The 24,929-nt window shown below is 40.3% G+C and overlaps 2 protein-coding genes across 2 annotated transcripts; both read right to left on the bottom strand.

Moving 5' to 3' along the window:
• Positions 1-405: 405 nt before the first annotated feature.
• On the bottom strand, positions 406-2,156 carry LOC130012368 (levansucrase-like; the record flags this gene model as incomplete). The annotated part of the gene is given in 2 exon segments (XM_056100172.1): positions 406-507; positions 2,070-2,156. Coding segments are annotated over 2 exon segments (189 nt in total), but the record flags the coding sequence as incomplete, so codon positions are not given.
• A 6,486-nt stretch (positions 2,157-8,642) lies between these two features.
• Positions 8,643-24,701, bottom strand: LOC126817381 (neuronal acetylcholine receptor subunit alpha-10). Its single transcript, XM_050544334.2, has 8 exons — positions 24,558-24,701; positions 19,476-19,639; positions 17,804-17,848; positions 16,938-17,047; positions 15,801-16,264; positions 14,473-14,559; positions 11,535-11,653; positions 8,643-10,174 (listed from the first exon to the last, which is right to left on the bottom strand). Exons 1-8 carry the CDS (start codon positions 24,616-24,618, stop codon positions 9,845-9,847), a joined length of 1,380 nt encoding a protein of 459 aa, XP_050400291.1. The 5' UTR covers positions 24,619-24,701; the 3' UTR covers positions 8,643-9,844.
• Between the last annotated feature and the right edge of the window lie 228 nt (positions 24,702-24,929).

Here is a 24,929-nt window from a genome sequence, read left to right as displayed (position 1 = left end):
ATTTACTGGTATGACTGGATTGCAAGGTGCTCGTGGGTTTGATGGAAGGAATGGTTTTACTGGCATGACCGGAATGACGGGATCTGTTGGTTCACGTGGTTTTGACGGAAGGGATGGATTTACAGGTTTTACAGGAATGACTGGTTTTGCCGGATTTACAGGTTTCACTGGAATGACCGGTCAAATGGGTAATCAGGGCTCGCGAGGGGATAGAGGTGACACTGGTCAACCTGGACGAGATGGTTTTGCTGGAATGACCGGTATGACAGGTCGACAGGGTATTCAAGGCTTTTCTGGTAGAGATGGATCGAATGGATTTGCTGGTATGACTGGATTTACTGGTTATACTGGAATGACTGGCTACACTGGATTTACGGGGATGACTGGACAAAGGGGTCCCGGGGGTCAGCGTGGTTTAGACGGTCGAGATGGATTAAATGGTTTCACTGGATTCACAGGATTCACTGGAGAATCTGGAAGACAAGGATTTTCAGGACGCGATGGAATGACCGGAATGACTGGACCAATAGGAAATCAAGGGCCTTCGGGTATCCGAGGCTTAGATGGTCGAAATGGGTTTACTGGCTTCACCGGTTTTACTGGTATGACTGGTCAGCCTGGTCAGGCTGGTCAAGCTGGTCGTGCTGGGTTCGATGGACGAAATGGATTTACAGGAATGACTGGTTCTCAGGGACCTTCGGGTAGAGATGGTTTTGCCGGTATGACAGGTTTTACTGGATTTACTGGTATGCAAGGACAACGTGGTGACCGTGGAGACAGAGGTCTAGTTGGGTTCAACGGTTTCACTGGAATGACTGGTTTTACTGGTTTCACTGGAATGACCGGTCGACCTGGTGATCGGGGCTCTGATGGATTGAGAGGGCTGGATGGTAGAAATGGTTTCACTGGAATGAGCGGTATGACTGGCAATAGAGGGCTGGATGGAAGGGATGGTTTTACTGGATTTACTGGAATGACTGGTCGACCTGGTGATAGAGGAGATCGTGGTTTGGTTGGGGCAACCGGTTCTAAGGGTGATCGTGGTAATGCTGGTTTGGCGGGTCGAGATGGTTTCGCGGGTTATACTGGTTTTACAGGATTTACTGGTTATACAGGAATGACTGGTATGACAGGACCACCCGGACTACAGGGTGTTCGTGGTAATAATGGGTGAGGATTCATATATTTTACTTCCAGACAAGCTAGCAGAGCCTGTCCCAGAATTCTATAAAATTCTACAACGCGCCCCTTTTATGTAGCCAAACACTATTCTGTATGCAGCGATGCACTCTTTTATGTAGCCAAACGCGACCCTTTATTCAGCACCCCCCCCCCCCCGCCCTTTGTTCAGCCAAATGCGCACCCTTTGTGCAGCCAAACATGCCCCCTTTGTGACGCGAAACGCCCCACCCTCTTTGTGTAACCGAACCTGCAAGTTAATCCCGCCTACAAAATTTTATGTGATCCTGAAATAAAACCTAATGTGCTTATATTTGTGAAGCACTAACTGGGCTGTTGAGGACGAGCATACGCCATGAGTTGTACGTGACAAGGAGTGGGGTCGCCTGTCGAACCTCGTGGGTTTTCTCCGGGTCCTGTTTTTTCCACTGCTAAAGACCCTTACGTGTAATGACCAGAAATGACCTAGTTCATCGGGATTTTCTGGCGTGGTTCCCCCTGTCAGTGGTGTAAGGACAAACGTATAGTCACTCGGATGGGGTTAAAAGTCGCGGCCCCGTGTACAAATTGACGTGTACGTAAAAGATCCCTTGACAAATGGAATTCGATATAAGAGTAGACTGTAGTACCACTGTCCGGGCAAAATTTCCCTCATAGCACACTGTATGGTGTCACAGTAGAACGTTAAACCCTGGTTCAGTTCTGTTAGTCGATCTTGGTTTATTTTCCAGCTTTGATGGGCGGAATGGTTTTACTGGTTTCACCGGATTTACGGGTTATAGTGGATTTACCGGATTTACGGGTTTAACTGGAATGCCCGGACCACGCGGTGATAGGGGAATTCAAGGTGAACGTGGTTTTGAAGGCCGTAATGGTATGACTGGCTTTACTGGAATGACTGGACAAAGAGGTAACGATGGTTCCTCTGGTCGAGATGGATTTGCTGGTTATACAGGATTTACCGGATTTACAGGAATGACTGGGCCGAGAGGGAATGATGGTGGAAACGGACGGGATGGATTGAATGGTTTCACTGGTTTTACTGGATTTTCTGGTGTAACTGGAATGACCGGTAGAGAAGGTTAGTAAACCTAATGAATTATAACTATGGACTAGCAGAATATTCGGCTTCGCCCGGCCCCAAATTCGATGGCCTAAAACATTCACGGTTTCATGTATAGAGGTGGAACAAGGCGACAGCCGGATACCCTGCTAAAGACCCCTGCGAATTATTGAAATAAAATTGAATCATGTGTTAGTCCCGAAATGACCTAGTTTGTGTTGGGTGGACGTTAAACCCTCTCTCTCTCTCTCTCTCTCTCTCTCTCTCTCTCTCGTGTTGCTTCCCCTAGTTTGTTTTCCATTTTGAGTGAAGCATGTATTACTAACAGGCCCTGGGATGTACAGCGCAGTGTATCCATTCACTTCATCTGATATGTGCCTTTGTTTGTGGTGTCTGTATGTGTCCTGTTCGTGGGTTTGTATTTTGTAATTGTCTGTCTGTGGTGCGCCCCCCCCCCCCCTGCACCTTATCACAAGTAAAGTTTGCACTATTCAAATTCTTTTGATTACCTGACATAAGCAAGCGGGGATTCAAAATCGCGCCACTTGACTCAATGACGCGCCCCTTTCCCACTCAACTCTATAGAGACAACTAGAGCGATAACTTGGGCCAGGATTTCAAAAGCCATTATTCACTCCTTGTATTATTGAAATGAATGCTGGATCAGACACCATTAACAGAAATCCCATCCTGTATTTTCAGGTCCCCGAGGATTTGATGGTGTGACCGGGCCTTCAGGCCAAGGATTCTCTAGTAAGTAATTTTACTGATTAGCGTGATCGTCAAGGTCAAGTTTTCAGATTTGTAGGAACATGCAGTATTTAAGATTTTGAAAAAAGAACTGGCAGTTCTTATTATACTTATAATAGTTTAAAGATACATTATGTAAGATTTAGATAAAGAACTGGTCGTTCTCGTTATAATAGTTTAAAGATACATTCTGTAAGATTTAGATAAAGAGCTGGTCGTTCTTGCTATAATAGTTTAAAGATACATTATTATTATATAAAAAGCTAGCCATTATATTTAGCTCTTATATAATGCATCTTTAATAAGCTATTGTGACCCTCTTTCTTACATTGGGTAGGTTGTTTTTTTTTATCTAATTAGGAAAAGGTCGATTTATGATTCAACTTGCTATTAAATGTTCAAGAAAGAAGCCATGACAGTTCTAACATATTTAATAAACAGAGTTAACTCCCCTGATATGATGCACTTTATTAATAAGGCAGTGGCTATTGTTGCGACGAGTCGTAAAAATAGTCCTCAGGCTATTGTTACGACGATGCTTTCACATCCCTCCATCGGCGAAGTAAAAAACTGAATAGTCGTAAAAATAGTCCTAACCCTTCCCATCTCTTAATTGCTGCCTTCAGTTCTGAAAACGTTGAAAATACTACTCCTTTTTCAAAGCTGGTGTAGGGGAGATTGGAAGCCATTTTGGAATTCGTTCTAAACTTTGCTCAGACTCGTCCTAACAATAGCCACTTTGTATTAATAATAGGCCTACATCAATGATGCACAATACAATTAAATAATACTAGGAACGATATCAAAATACTGATATTGTAACATTAAATACGTTGTTTGTATTTGATATTTTCAGCTATTAACTTTTGTAATGAAACGGAGGCCAGATTTCGAGCTTGCGATCAGATTTGTGTCAATTTTTATGGAAGTTATGAATGTCGATGTAGATTGGGTTATACACTCAGTTCTAACAAACGATCTTGTGATGGTAGGGATATTTATGTATTACACCCTTATATTTACCCAAATCTACCCCACCCAATACCACCCAGTCCGGATTAAAACCTTGAATATAGAAATCGGGTGTGGTTTAACGGCCTACGTTTATGTACCGACCGTGCTAATGAAGGACTGATACCAGGCCGTGAGCCATGAGAAATTTGGACTGATACCAGGCCGTGAGCCATGAGAAATTTGGACTGATACCAGGCCGTGAGCCAGGAGAGAAATTTTTCCCGGACAGTGGCGTTTCCGCAAAGTCTTCATAAATGCCAACTATAAAATTGAATAACGCCTTTCTAAAAACTCTCCAACCTCGTGGGTTTTCTCCGGGTCCTCCGGTTTCCTCCCACTGTTAAAGACCCCTACGCGCAAGCGAATTATTGAAATAAAATTAAACCATATGTTAGTCCCGAAATGACCTAGTTTGTGTCGAGTGGACGTTAAACCCCATTTCTTTCTCTCTCTTTCTAAAAACTCAAGCGGCAGGCTAATGGCCATTTGACTATATCGTTCCGGGTTTAAATCTCAAAATGAGCCTAGCAGTAGACTACTTTGGGGGGGGGGGGGGTCACGCCCAGTTCTCACGTCAGACCCTCCAAGCGACACCCTAGGCTATACTCCTGGCCTGGAGAACTCCTGTCGACACTCCTGGCCTGGAGAACTCCTGTCGACACTCCTGGCCTCTCAATCCCCAAAATAGTGAGAATCGAGTGAAAATGGGAATTTCGGGCTACAACGCATGCCCCGACTGCATAAGAATATATCTCAAGCAACCATGACATTTAAAAAGATATTCGTTGTTTAATTACGTCACGATTCCAGTCGCATCACCTGTGACGGGGCTGAATCCCAGGTAACTCGATTGCAATTCCATCAATTTGGGGCGTTCCGAACTAACAATCGACCATCCCCTCTGTGTTTTAACAGACATAAATTTTATGACAGTTTATATTGTCAGTGTTTTAACAAATATATAAATAAAGAGTCAAGGGGAAAAGGCAAAACAGACTTTTGGAGGAGAATGCTTGACGCGAACAGAACAACGAGTGGGTTTAATTACAACTTCAAAATGATGTTTAATACGAATCATAATTACCAGTACAACAACTGACTTCAACTTTTCAGCCAAATTAAGTTCAAATAAAGGGTACGATGGACTTATATTTGTCCGGGAAGACATTTCAGAAAGGCCTTGGTTCGATGTGACTCAGATCGTTTTTACCTGAAATTGATTGTTCCACAGAAAGCTTATACAATTTGCTACCAGATGGCGCCATTAACTGGGGTTTGTTGAAAAAGTGACTTAGATCGTTCTTCCCCTGGGCTCTTCAAATGTAATGACAGTTATATTGTCATTGATTTTAGCAGATATAAATGTACGCTATTTTACCGAGATTTTGCCTAATAGTTTGGATGCAGCTATGGCGGGTGTGGTGCCAGGCACGGTAAGCTTACTCTTCCGGACACCTGTTACCACTGTTTGTCGTGTATTTTGTACACGGTGAACAGTCCATATGCTGATTACACTATTTTGCCTATATCGTTTTTTTAGGACTTCGAATTTTGTCTAATGGTTTGGATTGTTCGTACTTGGTTTTATTTTATTTGATATTGATTAACAGATATAAATGTTATGAAAATGTATATTGATTTTAACAGATATAAATGAGTGTGATTTATATGGACCGTGTCATCAAATCTGTAATAATAATCAAGGTAGTTATTCATGTGGTTGTTATGCAGGGTTTTACCTAGATCAAAACAGAAAAACTTGTAGAGGTATTTATCAATTTATATTTGTCACCCGATTGTCTAGCTTGTTGTGGGGTTGGATGGCCGAATGGTTAGCGCGTGCCCGTTGTATCACAAAGTATGTCATTGAGTTAACTGACGTGGTTTCGATTCCCCCGTGGTATGTCTCAAGGAGTAGGGTCGACTGTCCAACCTGTAAAGGAATATGCTCTAACGTAGTGGGGTTTATTTATAGTGTCTGTAAAGGAATATGTTCTAACATAGTGGGGTTTATTTATAGTGTCTGTAAAGGAATATGTTCTAGCATAGTGGGGTTTATTTATACTGTCTGTAAAGGAATATGTTCTAACATAGTGGGGTTTATTTATAGTTTCTGTAAAGGAATATGTTCTAGCATAGTGGGGTTTATAGTGTCTGTAAAGGAATATGTTCTAACATAGTGGGGTTTATTTATAGTGTCTGTAAAGGAATATGTTCTAACATAGTGGAGTTTATTTTATTTGTATTGTCTGTAAAGGAATATGTTCTAACATAGTGGAGTTTATTTTATTTGTATTGTCTGTAAAGGAATATGCTCTAACATAGTGGAGTTTATTTATTTGTAGATATAAATGAATGTAATATAACCTGTCTACCAACAAATCCACAGAATTCCCAGATCTGTATTAATGTACCAGGATCCTACTTCTGTATAGCGTTACAACCCTCAGTTCAAAGTCAAAGAGGTTCGTATTCTTCATTCAGTTTCGTTTTTTTATAGTTCAAATTTTCGTTCTACTTGTCTTTATTACACTAGAATCTTGAAAAGTTGTTATATAACCCACGTTCTGGCGACGAGTTCTTCGAGTGCGGCGCTGTGGTTATCCTACCAGAAACACCAACGCTGATTGGTTAATAAATATCTGGCGTCATAGGGTCAAAAGCTGCTCGTATGACCCCTGACTCGACCTCCCACTATAACTGGTCAGATCTTCATGTAGTAGAGGCCATCGAAAGTATAAAAAAACGAAACGAAATATAGGTCTGTATTTTAATCAGATTTAGGGTGGGTCGGGTCTTCTGTGTAGCGTTGCATCCCACAGTCCGTTGTATAAGGTCTGTCATTGAGTCAACTGGCGTGGTTTCGATTTCCCGGTTGTACGTGACAAGGAGTAGGGTCCTCCAGGTTCCTCCCACTGCTAAAGAAATAAAATTGAACCATATGGATTACGTCGAGTGGACGTTAAACCCCATCTCTCTCTCTCTCTCTCTCGCTCTCTCTTGATGATTGATCAAGTTATTCTCGTTACATCGCCTGATGGATTGCTTGCGAGAACTTTATACAAAACAGTTCACCAACTACCCTGTCCTAAGAAAGTTCACCGACTATCCTGTCCAGTGAAAGTATTATGAATGCAGCTTAATTTCACTTGAAACCCACTGCCCCTGTTACAAATGACTAGGAAACTAGGGCTATACACCCAATCGTTCTGATCTATATAAATCTTGTGAAAGTATTTTCGGAATCGGAAGTTCATCATTGACTTGGGTACAAATTGTCAATTTCATATTTTTATGTTTTTCAGATAATCCGTACGGACTCCGCGGTAATACATCTTTTCTACAGTATGATGGTTCGGAGGGAGCTGACAGACAGGAATCACCAGGAATTGGTTTATCCCGTCTTGTGTTAACAGCCATCGTCGGATCATTAGTCGGATGTGTGTTGGTCATATTTGTAGTTTTAGTAGCGTTAGGTATAAGAACAAGTCGACGTAACAGCTCTCAACAGGCACAACAACGTATGATGATGGGTGTACCCCAAGAACGTATGATGGGTGTAGCGTTTGAACCAGCCGCCACACCAGGAGCACCACCAGCACCACCAGCACCAGAACGTGAACCATTCAGTGGACAGTCTTACGTCAGACATCCTCACGAATCGCTGCGGTTATGACGTCATCATTACACATAGTAACTGAATTGTTGTATTAATAATAATTGTATATTTGTTAAAACATAAAAAGTGCTATGTGTGTGTTAACCGTCTTTGGTCTTTTATTTCATGTAATGGCCGAATGATTAACGCATGCGCGTTGTATCGGAGCGTCAGTCTGTCATTGAGTTACGTGTTGTGGTTTCGGTTCCCCGATTGTACGGGGAGGTTGGATGGCCGAATGGTTAGTGCGTGCACGCTGTATCATAAATCATGGCGTGGTTTCGATTCCCCGGTTGTACGTGACAAGGAGTATTGTCGCCTGTCCAACATCGTGGGTTTTCTACGGGTTCTCCGGTTTCCTCCCACTACTAAAAGACCCCTACGCGCAAACATGTTAGTCCCGTAATGACCTAGTTTGTGTCGAGTGGACGTTAAAGACCATCTCTTTCATTTCGTGGCCGAACGGTTAACGCCTGTGCGTTGTATCAGAGTCTGTCATTGAGTCAATACAGTCTCACACAACAACTTTTCGTCTACGAATGAATTATTAGTGAGCAGAAATTCCCCCATGTATCTGTTATCACCCGTCACCCCAGTCAGTTATATAGAGGGATAACTCGTGTTTTCCTTTTGTGTTCGTCACTTCCGATTGTTCAAGCATTGATAACCCATCTATCGTAGCAATGATCTTTGTGATAAAATAATATTTGGAACGTGTTTAAACAGTTCTATCACATATGTGATAATGGCTGGCACCAATATTGTCTTTTAATTACATCTCGGCGACCTTGACGGAAATTGAGTTGACCTTAACAAATAGATCTAGCCCATTACTACACCTCCAAACCCCCCTTGACACACACCTGACGCCCGTTATGAGATGCCACACCCGTCACCCCACCCACACCGTCCTGAACCCACGGATAAGACTCATCCCTGCGCACTAAATGTTTATTTTAATTTTGTATAAACCACATCTTGGTGAATAATACTAATATTTTATTTCTTAAAACCAACTTGATACAATGTAATTCTATATATAGTATATAATATTCATTTCTATAATTACCAGTTACTAAAGAGACCCATTAGCCGAATGATTCGGTCGAATCAATCGGCGCCGAAATTCGCCTAGTGTGTACAGTGTCATTCTGCCTGGTGTGTCCGCTTCGCTGAAGCATTCGCCCGATTGTAGAATCAAACCAATAACCGCTGATATCGAGAAGCCACTTGACTGAAGACATGTTCGCTGTCATGTGACGTGAATGGTGACGCAATCGACTGTTAAATAGGGCGGGGGATTCGCCTTATGTGTCACTCATTCGGCTGAAAAGTAGATAATTTCCTAACTTTGATGCAACATGTCGGGCCAATAATCAACTCTCTAGAGCATCGGATGGTTGAAATTTTCAACGGATTTATATTCCCTTTTCATTATCTAATTTTTACCTATTGTAACGAGAACTGTCAGCTCTTTATCTCGATCTTACATAATGCGTCATTAAATAGCCTATAAAGAATTATTTGGACAGTTTATATCGCCGTTGACAACTATTCTTATTGCGAAAAAAAGTTCGTCAACGTAAAGATTCACAGAATACAGTCGGAGATACAACTAAACGGGTCTATTAATTGACAATCAAGGCTAAACTGGTTCAATCTAATTAAAATACAGATCTATATTTCGTTTCGTTTTTTTTATACTTTCGATGGCCTACACTACATGAAGACCTGACCAGTTGTCCTGGAGGTCGCGTCAGGGGGTCGTACGAGCGACTTTTGACCCTTTGGTGTCAGACATTGGTTAATCAATCAGCTTTGACGTTTTTTAGTGTTTACTCACAGTTCCGTGCATCGCACGCCAAGAACTCGCCGTAACAGACCGTTTCATTGGCTAATCCCTTACTTCAACCAGAACGCCGGTAATATAACAACTCTTTCAGATCCTAAAACGATATTTTGAACTATAAAAAAAACGAAACGAAATAGGATCTGTGTTTAAATCAGATTGAAACTAGTTAGGACTAGTGTGGTTGAATCGATATGTAACCTTCTCAGTCGGTGTTAAGAGTTTTGATGGTATAATACGTCTTTTGTTTTTTGATTTTATAACTAAATGGAAATTAATTTTCGATATCCTGAGAGAATACAAAGCAGAAACCAATTTATTAAAAGCGAATTTATGTGAGCAATGCCAAAGAAGTCAACACGAACAGAGCTAAAAATAGAATAAACAGCAAACGATCAACAACGCGGGCTATTTCTGTCCATTCGGAACCATAATGGCGTGGTTCGGTTTCAGACTGGTATTTGCCTACTAATACGCGGACGGATTTCGGCAGGTCTTTGGAATCTAGTTCCTGCCCTTCTTTCAATGCCGTGACATCAGAGTCGGTCTCCGTGAACTCATTTTCCGTCTGCTTCATGGCGGAAAAAGAAGTGAAGCGGTCGCCTGGTAGAATCATATCCATACACAACCATCTTCTTAAACCACAACGTCCCAAGAAAATCTGAAAAAAAAATATTCATAACCTTTAGTGTGAATAATGGATAGGTAATTGAAAAACCGGTGGCTAAGGCCCTGCATTGTTAGACGTGCAGACACGGGTGGCCTGACAAAGACATTCGGATGTGACGAAAAACCGAGGACCAGTGTAAACATTGGCGTGCACGTAAGAGATACTTGGCAGTTGGAATTCGATATAAGTAGGCCATAGTGCCGCTGCCCGGGCAAAATTTCCCTTATAGCACACAGTATGGCGTATGCCCGTCTTCATTAGCCCAGTATAGGAGCAGAACATTAGGAGGTTTTAACCCATTTTATTTTATTTAACTGAAAAACAAAAGGAATATTGGGCCTACTTATTTGTCTTGGATTTCTGTATGTTAGTGTGGGTGTGGCTTCCCGGTATTTACCCTCAGACTGAGGAGGGTTTCATCCAACATTTCAAGACATGTTGTGGTGGAGAAATGGGGTTTAAGGTCCACCCAACACCAACTAGGTCATTTCGAGACTAACATAAGGTTCAATTTTATTTCAATATTTCGCTTGCGTGTAGGGGTCTTTAGCAGTGTGTGTGTGTGGGGGGGGGGGCGACCCTTTTCCTTGTCACGTACAACCAGGGAATCGAAACCACGCCAGTTGACTTAATGACAGACCTTATGATACAGGGTCGTGTTTTTCGAAATCTTAAAGTAGATAAGTCTCTAACTCAATATCATCCAAAATCTTCAACATTGAAAACACGAATTATTTGTCAATTTAAAACAACATTGATGCTGTGATCTTACCGGGAAAAGATGGGCTTCTGATATCCAATATTTAAGACAAAATAAACATTTTACCATTGGTACACGAATCGTGTACCATAATGCGTTTCAGCCCCAGTTCTAGTAAGAGACTCGAGGAACGAGGCTAGACATATTGCACCAAACCAAACGGCGTATGTAGACTGGAATAACCAGACGCTAGGAATTTACATTCGATTGAGACTGCTGTCTTATTTCACGGAACATAACTGATTTGAAAAAAGAGTAAAAACGGAAACGATTGAATGTAAATCAGTTTATATACATTCATATTACAGTATTATATGAATTGCGACCCACTTGTGTCAATTTCTAGGTCCCAAATGTTAGCGATTTAGCTCCTTTAACTAAAGATAAAATCCAAATTTTAGTAGATACTTCAGTTTTGATTGGCTAAGCACTAAAATCAATATAATATTATCCAATCAAATGATTAAAATTTGGATTTTATCTTAGTTAAATTTTCGTGAAACAGGCCCCTGGTTACTAAAGCCTACAGTGGCAAATCTGGCTGAAAACTATTTAGAGGTTTTTAATTATAAACTACGTATAGCCACTTACAGTACTAAACCAGGCTGGTACAGGTCGTCTAGAAGGTCCTTGTCTGGCAATAGAGGTAACAATGGCGGACATGATAATACTTAATGACGTCAAAACCATGGTAACGGCATAATATATAGCTGAAATATAAACCAATTAATATTTCAACATTTGTCATTGACATTACAATCTAATTAAAATACAGATCTATATTTCGTTTCGTTTTTATACGCCCACATTTTCATGTGGACGTATTATGCCGTCGCCCCTGTCCGCCCGTCCACAATTGTTTGTGGACTCTCTACAGGTCACAATTCTTATCCGATTTCGACGAAACTTCAAATATAGGTTTATCCCCAAAAGATCTCGCCTGCTTTCGATATTGGCATGTATCGGATCGAAATTTCATGGATTATGGCCCCTGATTGTACGAAAAATCACGTTTTTAGCTTGTGGACCCTATAGAATTCATAATTTTTATCCGATTTAAAAAACCGTTCTATTATATCACCGTTACACCCTAAGGACGACTGAGTTCGAATTTCGTGAAAATCGCACCAATATTGATAGACAAAATGGCCGCCGTTAGTTCTCAAATAGCGTAAGAATATGGTATATCAAGGTTGTGGACCCTATAGGGGTCACAATTTTTATCCGATTTTGTTGAAACTTGAAATGTAAGTTTATAACCCAAAGATCTCGGTTCCTGTCGATATTCGTGCATATCGGACTGTAATTTCCTGAATTATGGCCCATGATTGTACGAAAAGTCGCGTTTTTAGCTTGTGGACCCTATAGAGGTCATAATTTTTATCCGATTTAAAAATCTGTATTATTATATCACCGTTACACCCTAAGGACGACTGAGTTTGAATTTCGTGAAAATCGGCCCAATATTGACAGACAAAATGGCCGCCGTTAGTTCTCAAATAGCGTAAAAATATGGTATATCAAGGTTGTGGACCCTATAGAGGTCACAATTTTTATCCGATTTTGTTGACACTTGAAATGTAAGTTTATAACCCAAAGATCTCGGTTCCTTTCGATATTCGCGCATATCGGACTGTAATTTCCTGAATTATGGCCCATGATTGTACGAAAAGTCGCGTTTTTAGCTTGTGGACCCTATAGAGGTCATAATTTTTATCCGATTTAAAAAAACGTATTATTATATCACCGTTACACCCTAAGGACGACTGAGTTTGAATTTCGTGAAAATCGGCCCAAAATTGACAGACAAAATGGCCGCTGCTCGTTCTCAATTAGCGTAAAAATATGCTATATCAAGGTTGTGGACCCTATAGAGGTCACAATTTTTATTCGATTTTGTTGAAACTTGAAATGTAAGTTTATAATCCAAAGATCTCGGTTCCTTTCGATATTCGTGCATATCGGACCGTAACTTCCTGAATTATGGCTCCTGATTGTACGAAAAATCGCTTTCTTTTTAGCTTGTTCTCTATCCATCTCTCGAAAATTTGGGCGTATCCTGCCTGGCAGCCGCTGGTTTATATTTTCGATGGCCTACAGTGTGGTGAAGACAAGTAAAACGAAATTTTGAACTATAAAAAATAGGACCTGTGTTTTAATCAGAATGTTGACATTTCTAAATTGGGAGAAAAGAGAGGGAAAAACTGGGTTTAACGTCCACTCGAGACAAACTGGGTTATTTCAGGTCTCAAATATGGTAGGCCTACTATTTTATTTCAATATTTCGCTTACGCGTAGGCGTCTTTAGCAGTGGCTAGGAACGGGAGGACACGGAGAAAACCAAACTAGATTGTGCAGACCACCCTACTCCTTGTCGCGTACGAGAGTGGTGTCGAAACCTCGTCACCCGACTCAATGACAGACCTTATGATCTAAAGCGCACATGCGAGACCCAGTACCGGATTTTGATCGAGAGTGATTGTTCATGCCTTAAGGGTCATTGTATGTATTCATTGAGCTTGGTCGCCGGGAAGACATTCCTCAAGGGGTTAATCACTTTGAATTGCACATGACTTTTTGGACCAAATCCGAATTTTGGAACCAAACCCAACAATAAGGGTCATTAAACCCTAGCACACGGTGTGTGTCAGTGTCGCTAAAAATAAACCATTATCTCGTTAACAACGCGAGATTTCGTCAATTCACCATGGCCGGTGTTGTGAGGAATGTCTCCCTTGTGAAAATTTTTATTCATTGTGTGTTTCCATCAATTATCTCCTGTTTTTCTACTTTTGTTTCAATAATCACAGCTCTTCATTATTGAAGTTACGTTCTGTTGTTCAATCGACCTTGACCACAAAATACAAACCCCATCAGAATTCAAATGGCTGCTTGTAAATCATAATATTGAAATTCACCGAGATACAGGCGAGTAAAGTTAAACAGATGTAAACAGTAACAGAATACTTTATTAACAGAATTAAAGATACATATGGGAGATTAGATAAAGGGCTAACAGTTCTCACTATAATAGTGAAAAACTAGATAATGTAAAGAGAATTTGCTGAAAATTTCAGTCAAATTGGTCCACTCTGAACCGAGATTTTAGCGATTGAATTTTCGGACTAGCCTCGATCATCATTACTAAATTCGGTAAGATAAAAAAACATAGTCTCGATTATCCATTTCATGATTATATTATGAATGGAAGTCGAACAGCAAATCGGAACCTAATCCAATAAACATCACAGGCTAGCAATGCCATCGAGAGTTAATTATGGTCTGGATAAGTAAGAAAGGCTAAGGTCGATGTTAAAAATATCAAACACCTTGGCCACAGCCCCCACCCCTCCCGATTTTGAGGCCTTATCAGCTTCCCAAGTCTGTGGGTAAATTGTCACTGTTTAGACCACTCGACCACCAGAATTGGAAAACACATCTGCACTGTTTCATTATTAGATTTTACAGACTGTGGAGACTTCCAGACTCATTAGTGTCAAAATGTTATTTCTCGGTTATTTGACCTTACCTATATTTGGTAATGTTGCTCTGCTGACTCCAATAATATCAACCAGCATCTTCATAGATAAACACATAGTCACCATTATCAGTCCACCTACAGATAATAAATATAACATAAACACATATTATAAATATAACATAAACACATATTATAAATATAACATAAACACATAGTCAATATTATAAATATAACATAAACACATAGTCAATATTATAAATATAACATAAACACATAGTCAATATTATAAATATAACATAAACACATTATAAATATAACATAAACACATAGTCAATATTATAAATATAACATAAACACATAGTCAATATTATAAATATAACATAAACACATTATCAGTCCACCTAGAGTCACCATAGTAATCAACATACAAATTTCACGAATATACAATGGGGCTCTAAGCTCCTGTTTCATGTGATTCCAAGCCGAGCATACTGGCAACTAAATACCATATATAACAAAGCCCCCATCTTAGAAACAGCTCCTGCTGACTGAGGTCGATAGAAAAATGAAGGGAAGAGAAATCGTCAAAATGGATCCGTAATTTCGGGAGAAGGGTTGGCTCTGAGAGCCGAGCGACCGCTTGTTAACTTCTGAAGACGGAATCATATGTTGTTAGTTAGTTGTATTTTACGTCCGCTTCCACCGAGGTGATATCGCAGACAATTGGAATCATATGGTGGGATACCCTTGAAAACCGTGGACCATAAACAGGATGTACAAGGTACACTAATCTACTCTTACCAAGTGTGATTTTATCAGATGTATTGAGTCTATACTAATCGGTACTTTAACTTCCAATACATTATATATGATATTACGGACAAGTTGATTTGATTAGATTATTGTATATATAGAAAAATTGGTAAAACATAAAAGAAAAGTTCCTGTATATAAACATGCCACTTTAAAACAAGATGTTAAAATTCGCTGTCATGAGAAGAGAGGGGGACGGTCATCTTCTCCATTCGTCATAATAAAATCAAGTTAAAACAAGAGGTCAAACTGATTAATGTTTGGTATTTTCAGTGAGGATAGAAAAAAAACGTAGGGAAAACGAATTCGCTCGCTTTATGTGGTGAGGGGGTTGGATGGCCGAATGGTTGGCGCATGCGCGATGCATTATAAGGTCTGTCATTGAGTCAACTGGCGTGGTTTCGATTCCCCGGTTGTACGTGACAAGGAGTAGGGTCGCCTGCCCAACCCCGTGGATTTTCTCCGGGTCCTCAGGTTTCCTCCCACTTCTAAAGCGCGAATTATTAAAATAAAACTGAACCATATGTTAGTCCCGAAATGACCTAGTAAAGCAAGGTACTTACCTAATGTAATTTTACCAGATGAATCAGATGGTAAGAGGAAGACGACTGGTACTAATAAAGACATAACAACTGCTGGACCTAGTATCACACATTGGTAGAAAGTAGATCTTCTAGATAGTTCTACAGACACTGCTACAACTTCAAAAGACTCCGGATGCATCACTGTCAAAATTTCACCCTGAAGAGTCTTGGTGGAAACTAACCATTGGGAATTCCTGTTAATCTGTACGGTATCGGTCTGGAATGTCACCTCACCCGTAGGGTTCAGGAATTTCAGATGGACTTGTTGAAGGCTGTAGATGTTGGAAGCCAACTCCAGGTGACAGACGTGGGCATCAAATGGAAAAGCGGCGATGTTTAAAGGGCAGTAACTCCTGATGTTAGCGTGGGTTGACCACGTGACGGTGCCATCATGGTGTAGAGTTACCAGTTCGTTATCGAAATGTTTATACGACCCGTATTGACTGAAATAGAAAACGAATGAGTAATACAAGGCCCTACAAGATGGCAGGGATGCGAAGAGGTGGCGGGGGTAGCATGCATTACGCTTTCGTGGTTATTAACGGTACAGGTCAGGGGCGGATCCAGGATTTTCAGAAAAGGGGGCGGACTGACGGGCAATCAACCAATTCACAAACCGACTCGTTTCGGAGTAAATTACTTTTTCCTGTCTAAACTGACTGTTAATTCCTTTCCCGCGAGATTATATGGGGTAAAAAAATTGTTCGCCATCGCAAAAATAGGGGTGGGGTGGGGGTGGCTGGATCCGCGCCTGGGTTTCGTCTACTATACAAATCGTGAGAGCTGGGTTGAATGGGTGCTAACTGGTACCGAGATAGACGATAGAGAAATGAAAATGAAATGGGGTTTGACGTCCTACTGTTCTACTCCGACTGGGCTAATGAAGACGGGCATACGCCATACAGTATACAATGAGGACAATTTTGACCGGAGAGTGGCACTACGGCCTACTTTTGTGGCCTGCTGCTATGGTCTACTCTTATATCGAAGTCCAACTGTCATTCAAGGTTTGTTTTACGTGCTAGCCAATGTGTACATGGGACCTCGGTTTATCGTGCCATCCGAATGACTAGACATTTACAGCTAAATGTGTCAGTATTTTAATGGAAAGCTTACGTGTGGATAAGTTTGAGCTCTGGTTTCCAGACTTTAGAAGCAGGAACAGTGATGGTATGTAAACCAACGTATTCAGTGGTATTCCAGGACAGACGTGGATCCTGCCATGACTAAAATAAACAAAATAACTCAACTATTAAAAAATACAATTCATATACATGTCATTAGGGGTTTAAGACGGATGTTTTAGAAAGGAACAGTGTCCTGTCGTTTGGATGACAAGAAAACCCTAGGTCCCGTAAAAGAATCCTTAACAGTTGAGGGGGGTTGGATGGCTGAATGGTTAACGTGTGCGCGCTTGTATCATAAAGTCTGACATTGAGTCAACTGGCGTGGATTCGAGTTCCCGGTTGTACGTGACAAGGAGTAGGGTCGCCTGTCCAACCTCGTAGGTTTTCTCCGGGTCCTTCGGTTTCTTCCCACTGCTAAAGAACCCTACGCGCAAGCGAATTATTGAAATAAAATTAAACCATATGTTAGTCCCGAAATGATCTAGTTTGTGTCGAGTGGACGTTAAACCCTATTTCTCTCTCTCTCTCTCTCTCTCTCTCTCTCTCTCTCTCTCTCTCTCCCTCCCTTAACAGTTGCGATTTGATGAAGGGGGAGAGACAGAGAGGGAGGCGCACACACACCAACACAAACACTAGGTCATTTCGGGACTAACATATGGTTCAGTTCTATTTCAATAATTCGCTTGCGCGTAGGAGTCTTGAGCAGTGGGAGGAAACCGGAGGTTGGATAGTCAAACCTCTACTTTTATTGAAAATAACCACTCGATACATACTTTCGGGACAATGTATCTTTAACCATGTTTATAAAGCTACAGAGTATGGGTTGTAATAATAATGGACGTGTGTAAGACATACCGTATATAAGGCTACAGATGATTGGAGCTCTTCGTTCACTTCATCCTAAAATATGAAAAATCATCAATTTATTGTGAATTTGTCTGTGGTGTCCAGAATATTGTATATATGACTTGAGATTATATTAGATAATAACAGACTTGGCATCACTGTGGTTATTTTGAGAATAACATACGGTACACAGATAACTAAGACCATTCCCCGAGTTCACAAAGCATTCTCAGACTTAAATTAAGAATTTACTCAACTTTCAGTCACTGTTTATGAGAAATATCTTTAATCCAGAAACACAAAACTTTGCACATAGTTTCTTATTGATGTATTTGATACATTAAAACAACAAAAGTTTAGAAAGGGCTATATTTTAGTTAAATAATGTGAACAATTTTTAAGTCTGAGAATGCTTTATGAACTCGGGGCCAGATATAAACGGGGCCACGATGCCTCAGTGAGTAAGACGATGGATCGCTAACCCGGAGTTCCAGTGTTTGATCCCGGTGTTGGCCGAGAAAGTTCAGCGGGATTTCTGGCGTTGTTCCATCTTGTCAGTAGTGCAGGACGGAGGATCTGGCAAGGAACAACGTGTACATATTGACGTGCAGGTAAAGGATCCTTGACAGTTGGAAGTCAAACTAAGAGTAGGTCGTATTGCCGCTGTCCGGGCAAACTTTGCCTCATAGCACACTGTATGGCGTACTGGAACATGTAAAGAACGTTGTATTAACAACACCAAACACTCGTTGTCGGTTCTTGTCGATGACTAGTAAGACGGTTTTGTCAAAATTTCAATTATTCTTAAAGATACATTATGGGAGATTCGATAACGAGTTGGCAGTTCTCACTATAATAGTTAAAAACTAGATAATGTAAAGGAAATTTGCTGAAAATTTCATTCAAATTGATCCACTATGAACCGAGAACTAAGCAATTGAAATATCCGCCTAGCCTCGACCATCATTACTAAAGTCAGTACGACAAACAGAATAGTCTCGATTATCCATTTAATCGTTAAATAGTGAAGGAAAGTAGTAAATCGGCTCATAATCCACCAAAGATCGCAGGCTAGTGATGCTATCTAAGAGTTGATTATGGTCTGGATACGTTAATTAATGTCTAATTAATAAGTAAGATAACATTTCAGGCCTAAAGAAAGACCTGCAATAGACAGATTTAGCTCTTGCATAATGTATGTTTTAATCAACGACAATTATAGCACTTTGGGGTTTTGTTGTCCAAATTTAAACTATCCATAATTTTGTCATGATTTGTAGAATGTGCATATCTATACCATAGTTTTTCTTGTCGGTCACTTTTTGCAATACTTTGGTCGTTATTGGCGGTTCTGATATAGGGTAATAACTACTGAAGATGTAATTGGGTGATTGAGCAGATAACTCGCGACTAGAATAACGCGCATGTGAATCCAGGGGTGGGCCTAGAAATTCTCGGGTTTTATTTTAGCCTGTCGCCTACTTGTTTGCACGAGACGAAAACCCGAGTTCCAACGTTTAGACGGAAAGGCCGTTGTCGGGGCAAAATCTCTTCACAGGCATTGCTCACATGACAATACAAAACAAAAGATACGGTATTTTTTAGTCTCAAACGTTGGGTATCATTATTTTCCGTTTATTCGACATGCGGTGCGGTGTAAGTTACAGAAATACAGACTTACCAATCCGTGTATAGCAGTAATAGTTACGTCTACGGTTACTAGTACGGTGTCGTTAGACGCAGATGCTGGACGTAAATCTTTGATATAATAATCATCGAGTAGATGTAAATAAAGATGTGATTCGTTGTCCACGTGAATTTTAACATCGTCTGAATGTGGATGACCTGTAAGATGAAGAAAATGTTGGTTGTATTCTATGGACTAAAAGTAAAACTAAATACATTATGGACTAAAAGTAGACATTGCTTCCCTGGATGTAAAATGGAGGAAAATGTACGTTGTGGTCTAGTATGATAATATAAAACTATAGCTAAGGCCAATAGTCTCCCCTGGTTTATACAACGTCACGTCTCACGAGTGATTATTTTACGTTTGAGCAAAGCTGTGAAAAGCTCAGTTATACCTGTCGTGTCGGGCTGAGACCGTGTTGAAGCAGGGAGAGTGAGTTCCCTTGGGATGTAGGGAAACGAGAGTGAGTTCCCTTGGAATGGGCGAGGAAGAATGCGAGGGAGAGAAATAATCAGAAGCCTAGTAATTGAATACATATGGTATGAGTATCAACACCACAATACCCCTAGTTTCCTAAACATAAAATCCCAACCCTAACCCTCTTCCAAAATTAAATATACATTAGTTAAGAGTTTTATAAAGAGTTGGCCATTCTTTCTATAATAATTCAAAAATAGATGATAAAAATTTCAGTCAAATTACTTTGTTCTGAACGGAATTGTCACTGTAAGAAGTTTGGACTAGAAATAGGCATCACTTGTATCCTCACCGTCTATGAAAATTGGCGATTGTTTGATTGACAAACAATAACTCCACCCACATATTCTCGATTACCAAGTAACATGCTCAATGGCTATGGTAGCCTCGCTTGGCAGGATTTTCATCACCAGTTTCCGGTTGTGACATCGGCGAGTAACGGTAAACCTTAGCTTGGTCCGCCATTTATTGATTAAATTTTAAGTGGACGAGGCTGTTTAAATCTAAACCGTATACAAGCCATCCATGGGTCTACAGAGTTGATGTTAAGCTTGTCGTGTAAATAAAGGTCTAATTAATAATTTCTATAACATCTGAAACCTAAATAAAGAGAGAGAGAAATGGGGTTTAACGTCCACTCGACACAAACTAGGTCATTTCGGGACTAACATATGGTTTAATTTTATTTACATAATTCGCTTGCGCGTAGGGGTCTTTAGCAGTGGGAGGAAACTGGAGGACCCGGAGAAAACCCACGAGGTTGGACAGGCGACCCTACTCCTTGCCACGTACAACCGGGGATTCGAAACCACGCCAGTCGACTCAATGACAGACTTTATGATACAGCGCGCGCACGCTAACCATTCAGCCATCCAGCCCCCCCTAAATAAAGACTTGCAATAGGCAGATTTAGCTCTTGCGTAATGTATATTTAAGCTTGGTTTGCGTCTGAAAAACCCACGAGGGCAATATGCTTGGTTTGGTTGATATGTGCTACTACTAGTCTGGGTATAACCGGGAAGCGCTTAATCCATGAGGTCCTCCTTACCCCCCCCCCCCCCACCATCACCAATCTGATTGGAGCCATGATTGCTTGGTGATTAAGACGCTTGCTCATTAGGTGGCCCCATGCCAGATGACCTAGCAAATAACAGTGTCTAGTCCTGCAGATGGTACAAAAAACCCGAGGTCCCAGTCAGGGACACAGTATAATGTTCATCTTCAGTAGTCTCATTGTACAGAAAAGTAGGGACGTTAAACCCCATTTCAATTGAGTTTTCATTTTAGAAAAAGAGAGAGACAGGGAGAGGGATATGGGGTTTAACGTCCACACGACACAAACTAGGTCATTTAACGTCCACTCGACCTTATGATAAAACGCGCACGCGCTAACTATTCAGCCATCCAACACCCCAGTTTTCATTTTAAAGATTGCTGATCGAGGAGGAAGAACTTGTTGATATACGCTAGACACCGTTCTATTTTTAAATATTTAAACTACTGATGCTTATTGTAAACGCGACGCCATCACATATTGTACGTGCCTCAACAAACATGTTACACAATGGACACCATTTATCTTGAACCGACATGTTTATGTATTTAATAAAAAACGGTTAAAAAACTTTCCAAATTAACGACTGACACGGGGGCAATTAATCAATTCAATTTGGTTATAAACAAACTTGTCATTCGCCAATTTAGACATCATGTAAATGACGTTTCTTAAACATGTGATGTAAATGACGTTAGGGCATCTTGGACATGTGATGTAAATGACGTTAGGGTATCTTGGACATGTGATCTAAATGACGTTAGGGCATCTTGAACATGTGATGTAAATGACGTTAGGACATCTTGAACATGTGATGTAAATGACGTTAGGGCACCTTGGACATGTGATGTAAATGACGTTAGGGCATCTTGGACATGTGATTTAAATGACGTTAGGACATCTTGAACGTGTGATGTGAATGACTTTAGGACATCTTGAACATATCATGTAAATCACGTAAGGATATCTTGAACATATGATGTAAATGACGTTAGGACATCTTGAACACATAATGTAAATAACGTTAGGACAACTTGAACATACATGTATAATGTAAATGATGTTAGGACAACTTGAACATATAATGTAAATGACGTTAGGACAACTTGAACATATAATGTAAATGGCATTAGGACAACTTGAACATATCATGTAAATGACGTTAGGACATCTTGAACATATAATGTAAAGGACGTGAGGACATTTAGTTTATTATTTCTAATAATGCTATGACTCTCTAACCAGGACGAAAAACCGAGGTCCCGTGTTCACATTGGCAGGCAAGTAAAGGATCCCTTGGCAGATGGAATTTGATGTAAGAGTAAACCATAGTACCGCTGCCCCGTCAAAATTTCCCTCAGCACAATTAGAGCAGAACGTTAAACCCCATTTCATTTCATTTTCTATCCAGGCGGTCCCGGGCTCGATCCCCGATTTGGCCCAGAAAGTTCCTTGGTATTTTTAAGCCTGGTTTCACCTTTTAACTGATGAGGAACAGTGTCCAGTCGTTCGGGTGGGACAAAAATCCACGGTGCCGTCTACTCGTTGACTTGCACATAAAGAACCCTGACAATTGAAATCATCCCGGTTGGTGCAGAAAAAAGGGATGTTAAAACTCCATTGCATTTCCGAATGGTTAGCACGTGCGTGCTGTATCATACGGCCTGTCATTGAGTCAACTGGCGTGGTTTCGAATCCCCGGTTGTACGTGACAAGGAGTAGGGTCGCCTGTCCAACCTCGTGGGTTTTCTCCGGGTCCTCCGGTTTCCCCCCACTCTTAAAGACCCCTACGCGCAAGCGAATTAATGAAATAAAATTAAACCATATGTTAGTCCCGAAATGACCTAGTTTGTGTCGAGTGGACGTTAAACCCCATTTCTCTCTCTCTCTCTCTCTCTCTCCATTGCATTTCTTTCTAGAAATATTGATTACTGAAAGTGACATGGTTTTTTGGGGGGCGTGTTTTTTTGGGGGACACCCAGTAGCCTATGTAAGTTGGTTTTTAACTTTAATTACAACCCCTCCCATTACATGTAGAGTAAGAAACGATTTGAGGGATTTGAGGGATTAACATAATCCAAACTCAACACTGGAGTTTTGCCAAATAAATCAATCTATAAATAGATCCATACTTTTGTTGGTTTTTTGGGGTTTTTGTTTTCTTTTTTAAAAGAATTATTTTCGATGTGACATTTATGTACAGATGACGGGGGTAGGGAGGGGGGGGGGGGCGGAAAGCAGGGCTATGGCTCTCTAATCAGGAGATTCATCTATATTTCTTTTCGGAATGGCCACCATTCCAAAAATCGGTATATTGTTTTGTAATGTGATTCTGCTCTGTTTCACATCTGGCACACACACAAAGACTAAATAAAACAATTTAATTCCATTAAATGGAAGTAGAATAAATACTTCTCAAAATTCTCGAAGAATACTTGGTGTTTTTGATTAAAATCGTCGATGTAGGTCAACTAGCTTAGTGAGCTAACTGTAGATAGGCAGCCTAAGTTTAGTATAGCGCGTGTTTAATCCCACTGTTGGTCGTGAAAGCTGCTCGAATGTTTTCCGACCTGTACCTTAGCGTTCACTAGCCTCCGTAGCACCACGGCCTTAGACAAATTGCCCTAATAGCACTTGATTAGCCGGGATGGGGCAGAGACGGTAAACCCAGTTAAGCCCGTCGTACACGAGCAAATTTTCTTTGAAAAATGGAGATTTGTCAAAGAAATTTGCTCGTGTACGAGAGGAAATTTGCCACATTAATTTTCATTTGCCATATGAGATTTGAAAAAGAAAATTTGAAGAGACCGTCAAAGAAATATGTCAAATTGTCTTTGCTCGTGTACGACGGGCTTTATCAGGCCATCCATCGTGCACCATGGAAAATCACGATGAACTTGCACGGCCAATGCAGGGATCGAACACGTGACCTCCAGACTAGCGAGCCAGCGTCTTACCTACTTAGCCACTGTGGCTCCATTTCATTTCAAAGAAAGGGAACACCATTCCCACACGTTCCTACAACACTACCCAATTGACTAAGTGTAATAATTTTTTTTAATCCGTGAAAATTTTAATCTATTTATATAGAATAAAATAGAACCGAATAGAAATAGAACCGAATAGAATATAGAATAGAACCGAATACAATATGAAATAGAATAGAATAGAATGGAATAGAATAGAAATAGAACCGAATAGAATAGAATGAAATAGAATAGAATACAGAATAGAATAGAATGAAATAGAATAGAATACAGAATAGAATAGAAGCGAATAGAAATAGAACCGAATAAAAATAGAATAGAACCGAATGGAATAGAAATAGAATAGAATTTTATTGTGTCGAAACGTCCTTTGAGTACAACATACAATATAGAAAGTATAAGACAACATGTATATGAATTACTATCTGGGTCAGACAAAAAAGATTTCACCGGCTTGTTTGTAGAACATATCACGGTTGTAAATTGACAAAAATAATCTAAAGATTTATGCATAATTAAAATTGTTAAAACATGAAATAATCAAAACATATTTACCTGTACAAAATAAAACAAAACAGGTAACGAAGCAAAGTAAAAATGGCGGCAACGCTTCCATCTTGCTGTGATTAAATGTATTGTTCTTCTAGACAACCTAACGTAGTGAAGTTTAAAATCGGAGTGGCGTCTCTCATTCACTCACAGGAAATACGCATTTCAAACCGAGGACATCAAAAATCAACAATATTGTTTACTGCAGGTCCACAATAAACAAACAAGATACACATAAAACGTCACGATTCTACACAAGTTTTACGAGGGAGCAGAAAACAGCGTGTACTTCGTCAGGTTTTTTGGGGCATTGATTATTGAAATAGAAATAGAAAACCCCCCAAAAAATCCCTTTGTTTTGAATTCAAATTTGAATCA

Source organism: Patella vulgata, chromosome 4, assembly GCF_932274485.2.
Source record: "Patella vulgata chromosome 4, xgPatVulg1.2, whole genome shotgun sequence".
In the NCBI taxonomy this organism is placed as follows: Eukaryota; Metazoa; Mollusca; class Gastropoda; family Patellidae; genus Patella; species Patella vulgata.
This window is presented reverse-complemented; position numbering and strand designations above follow the sequence as displayed.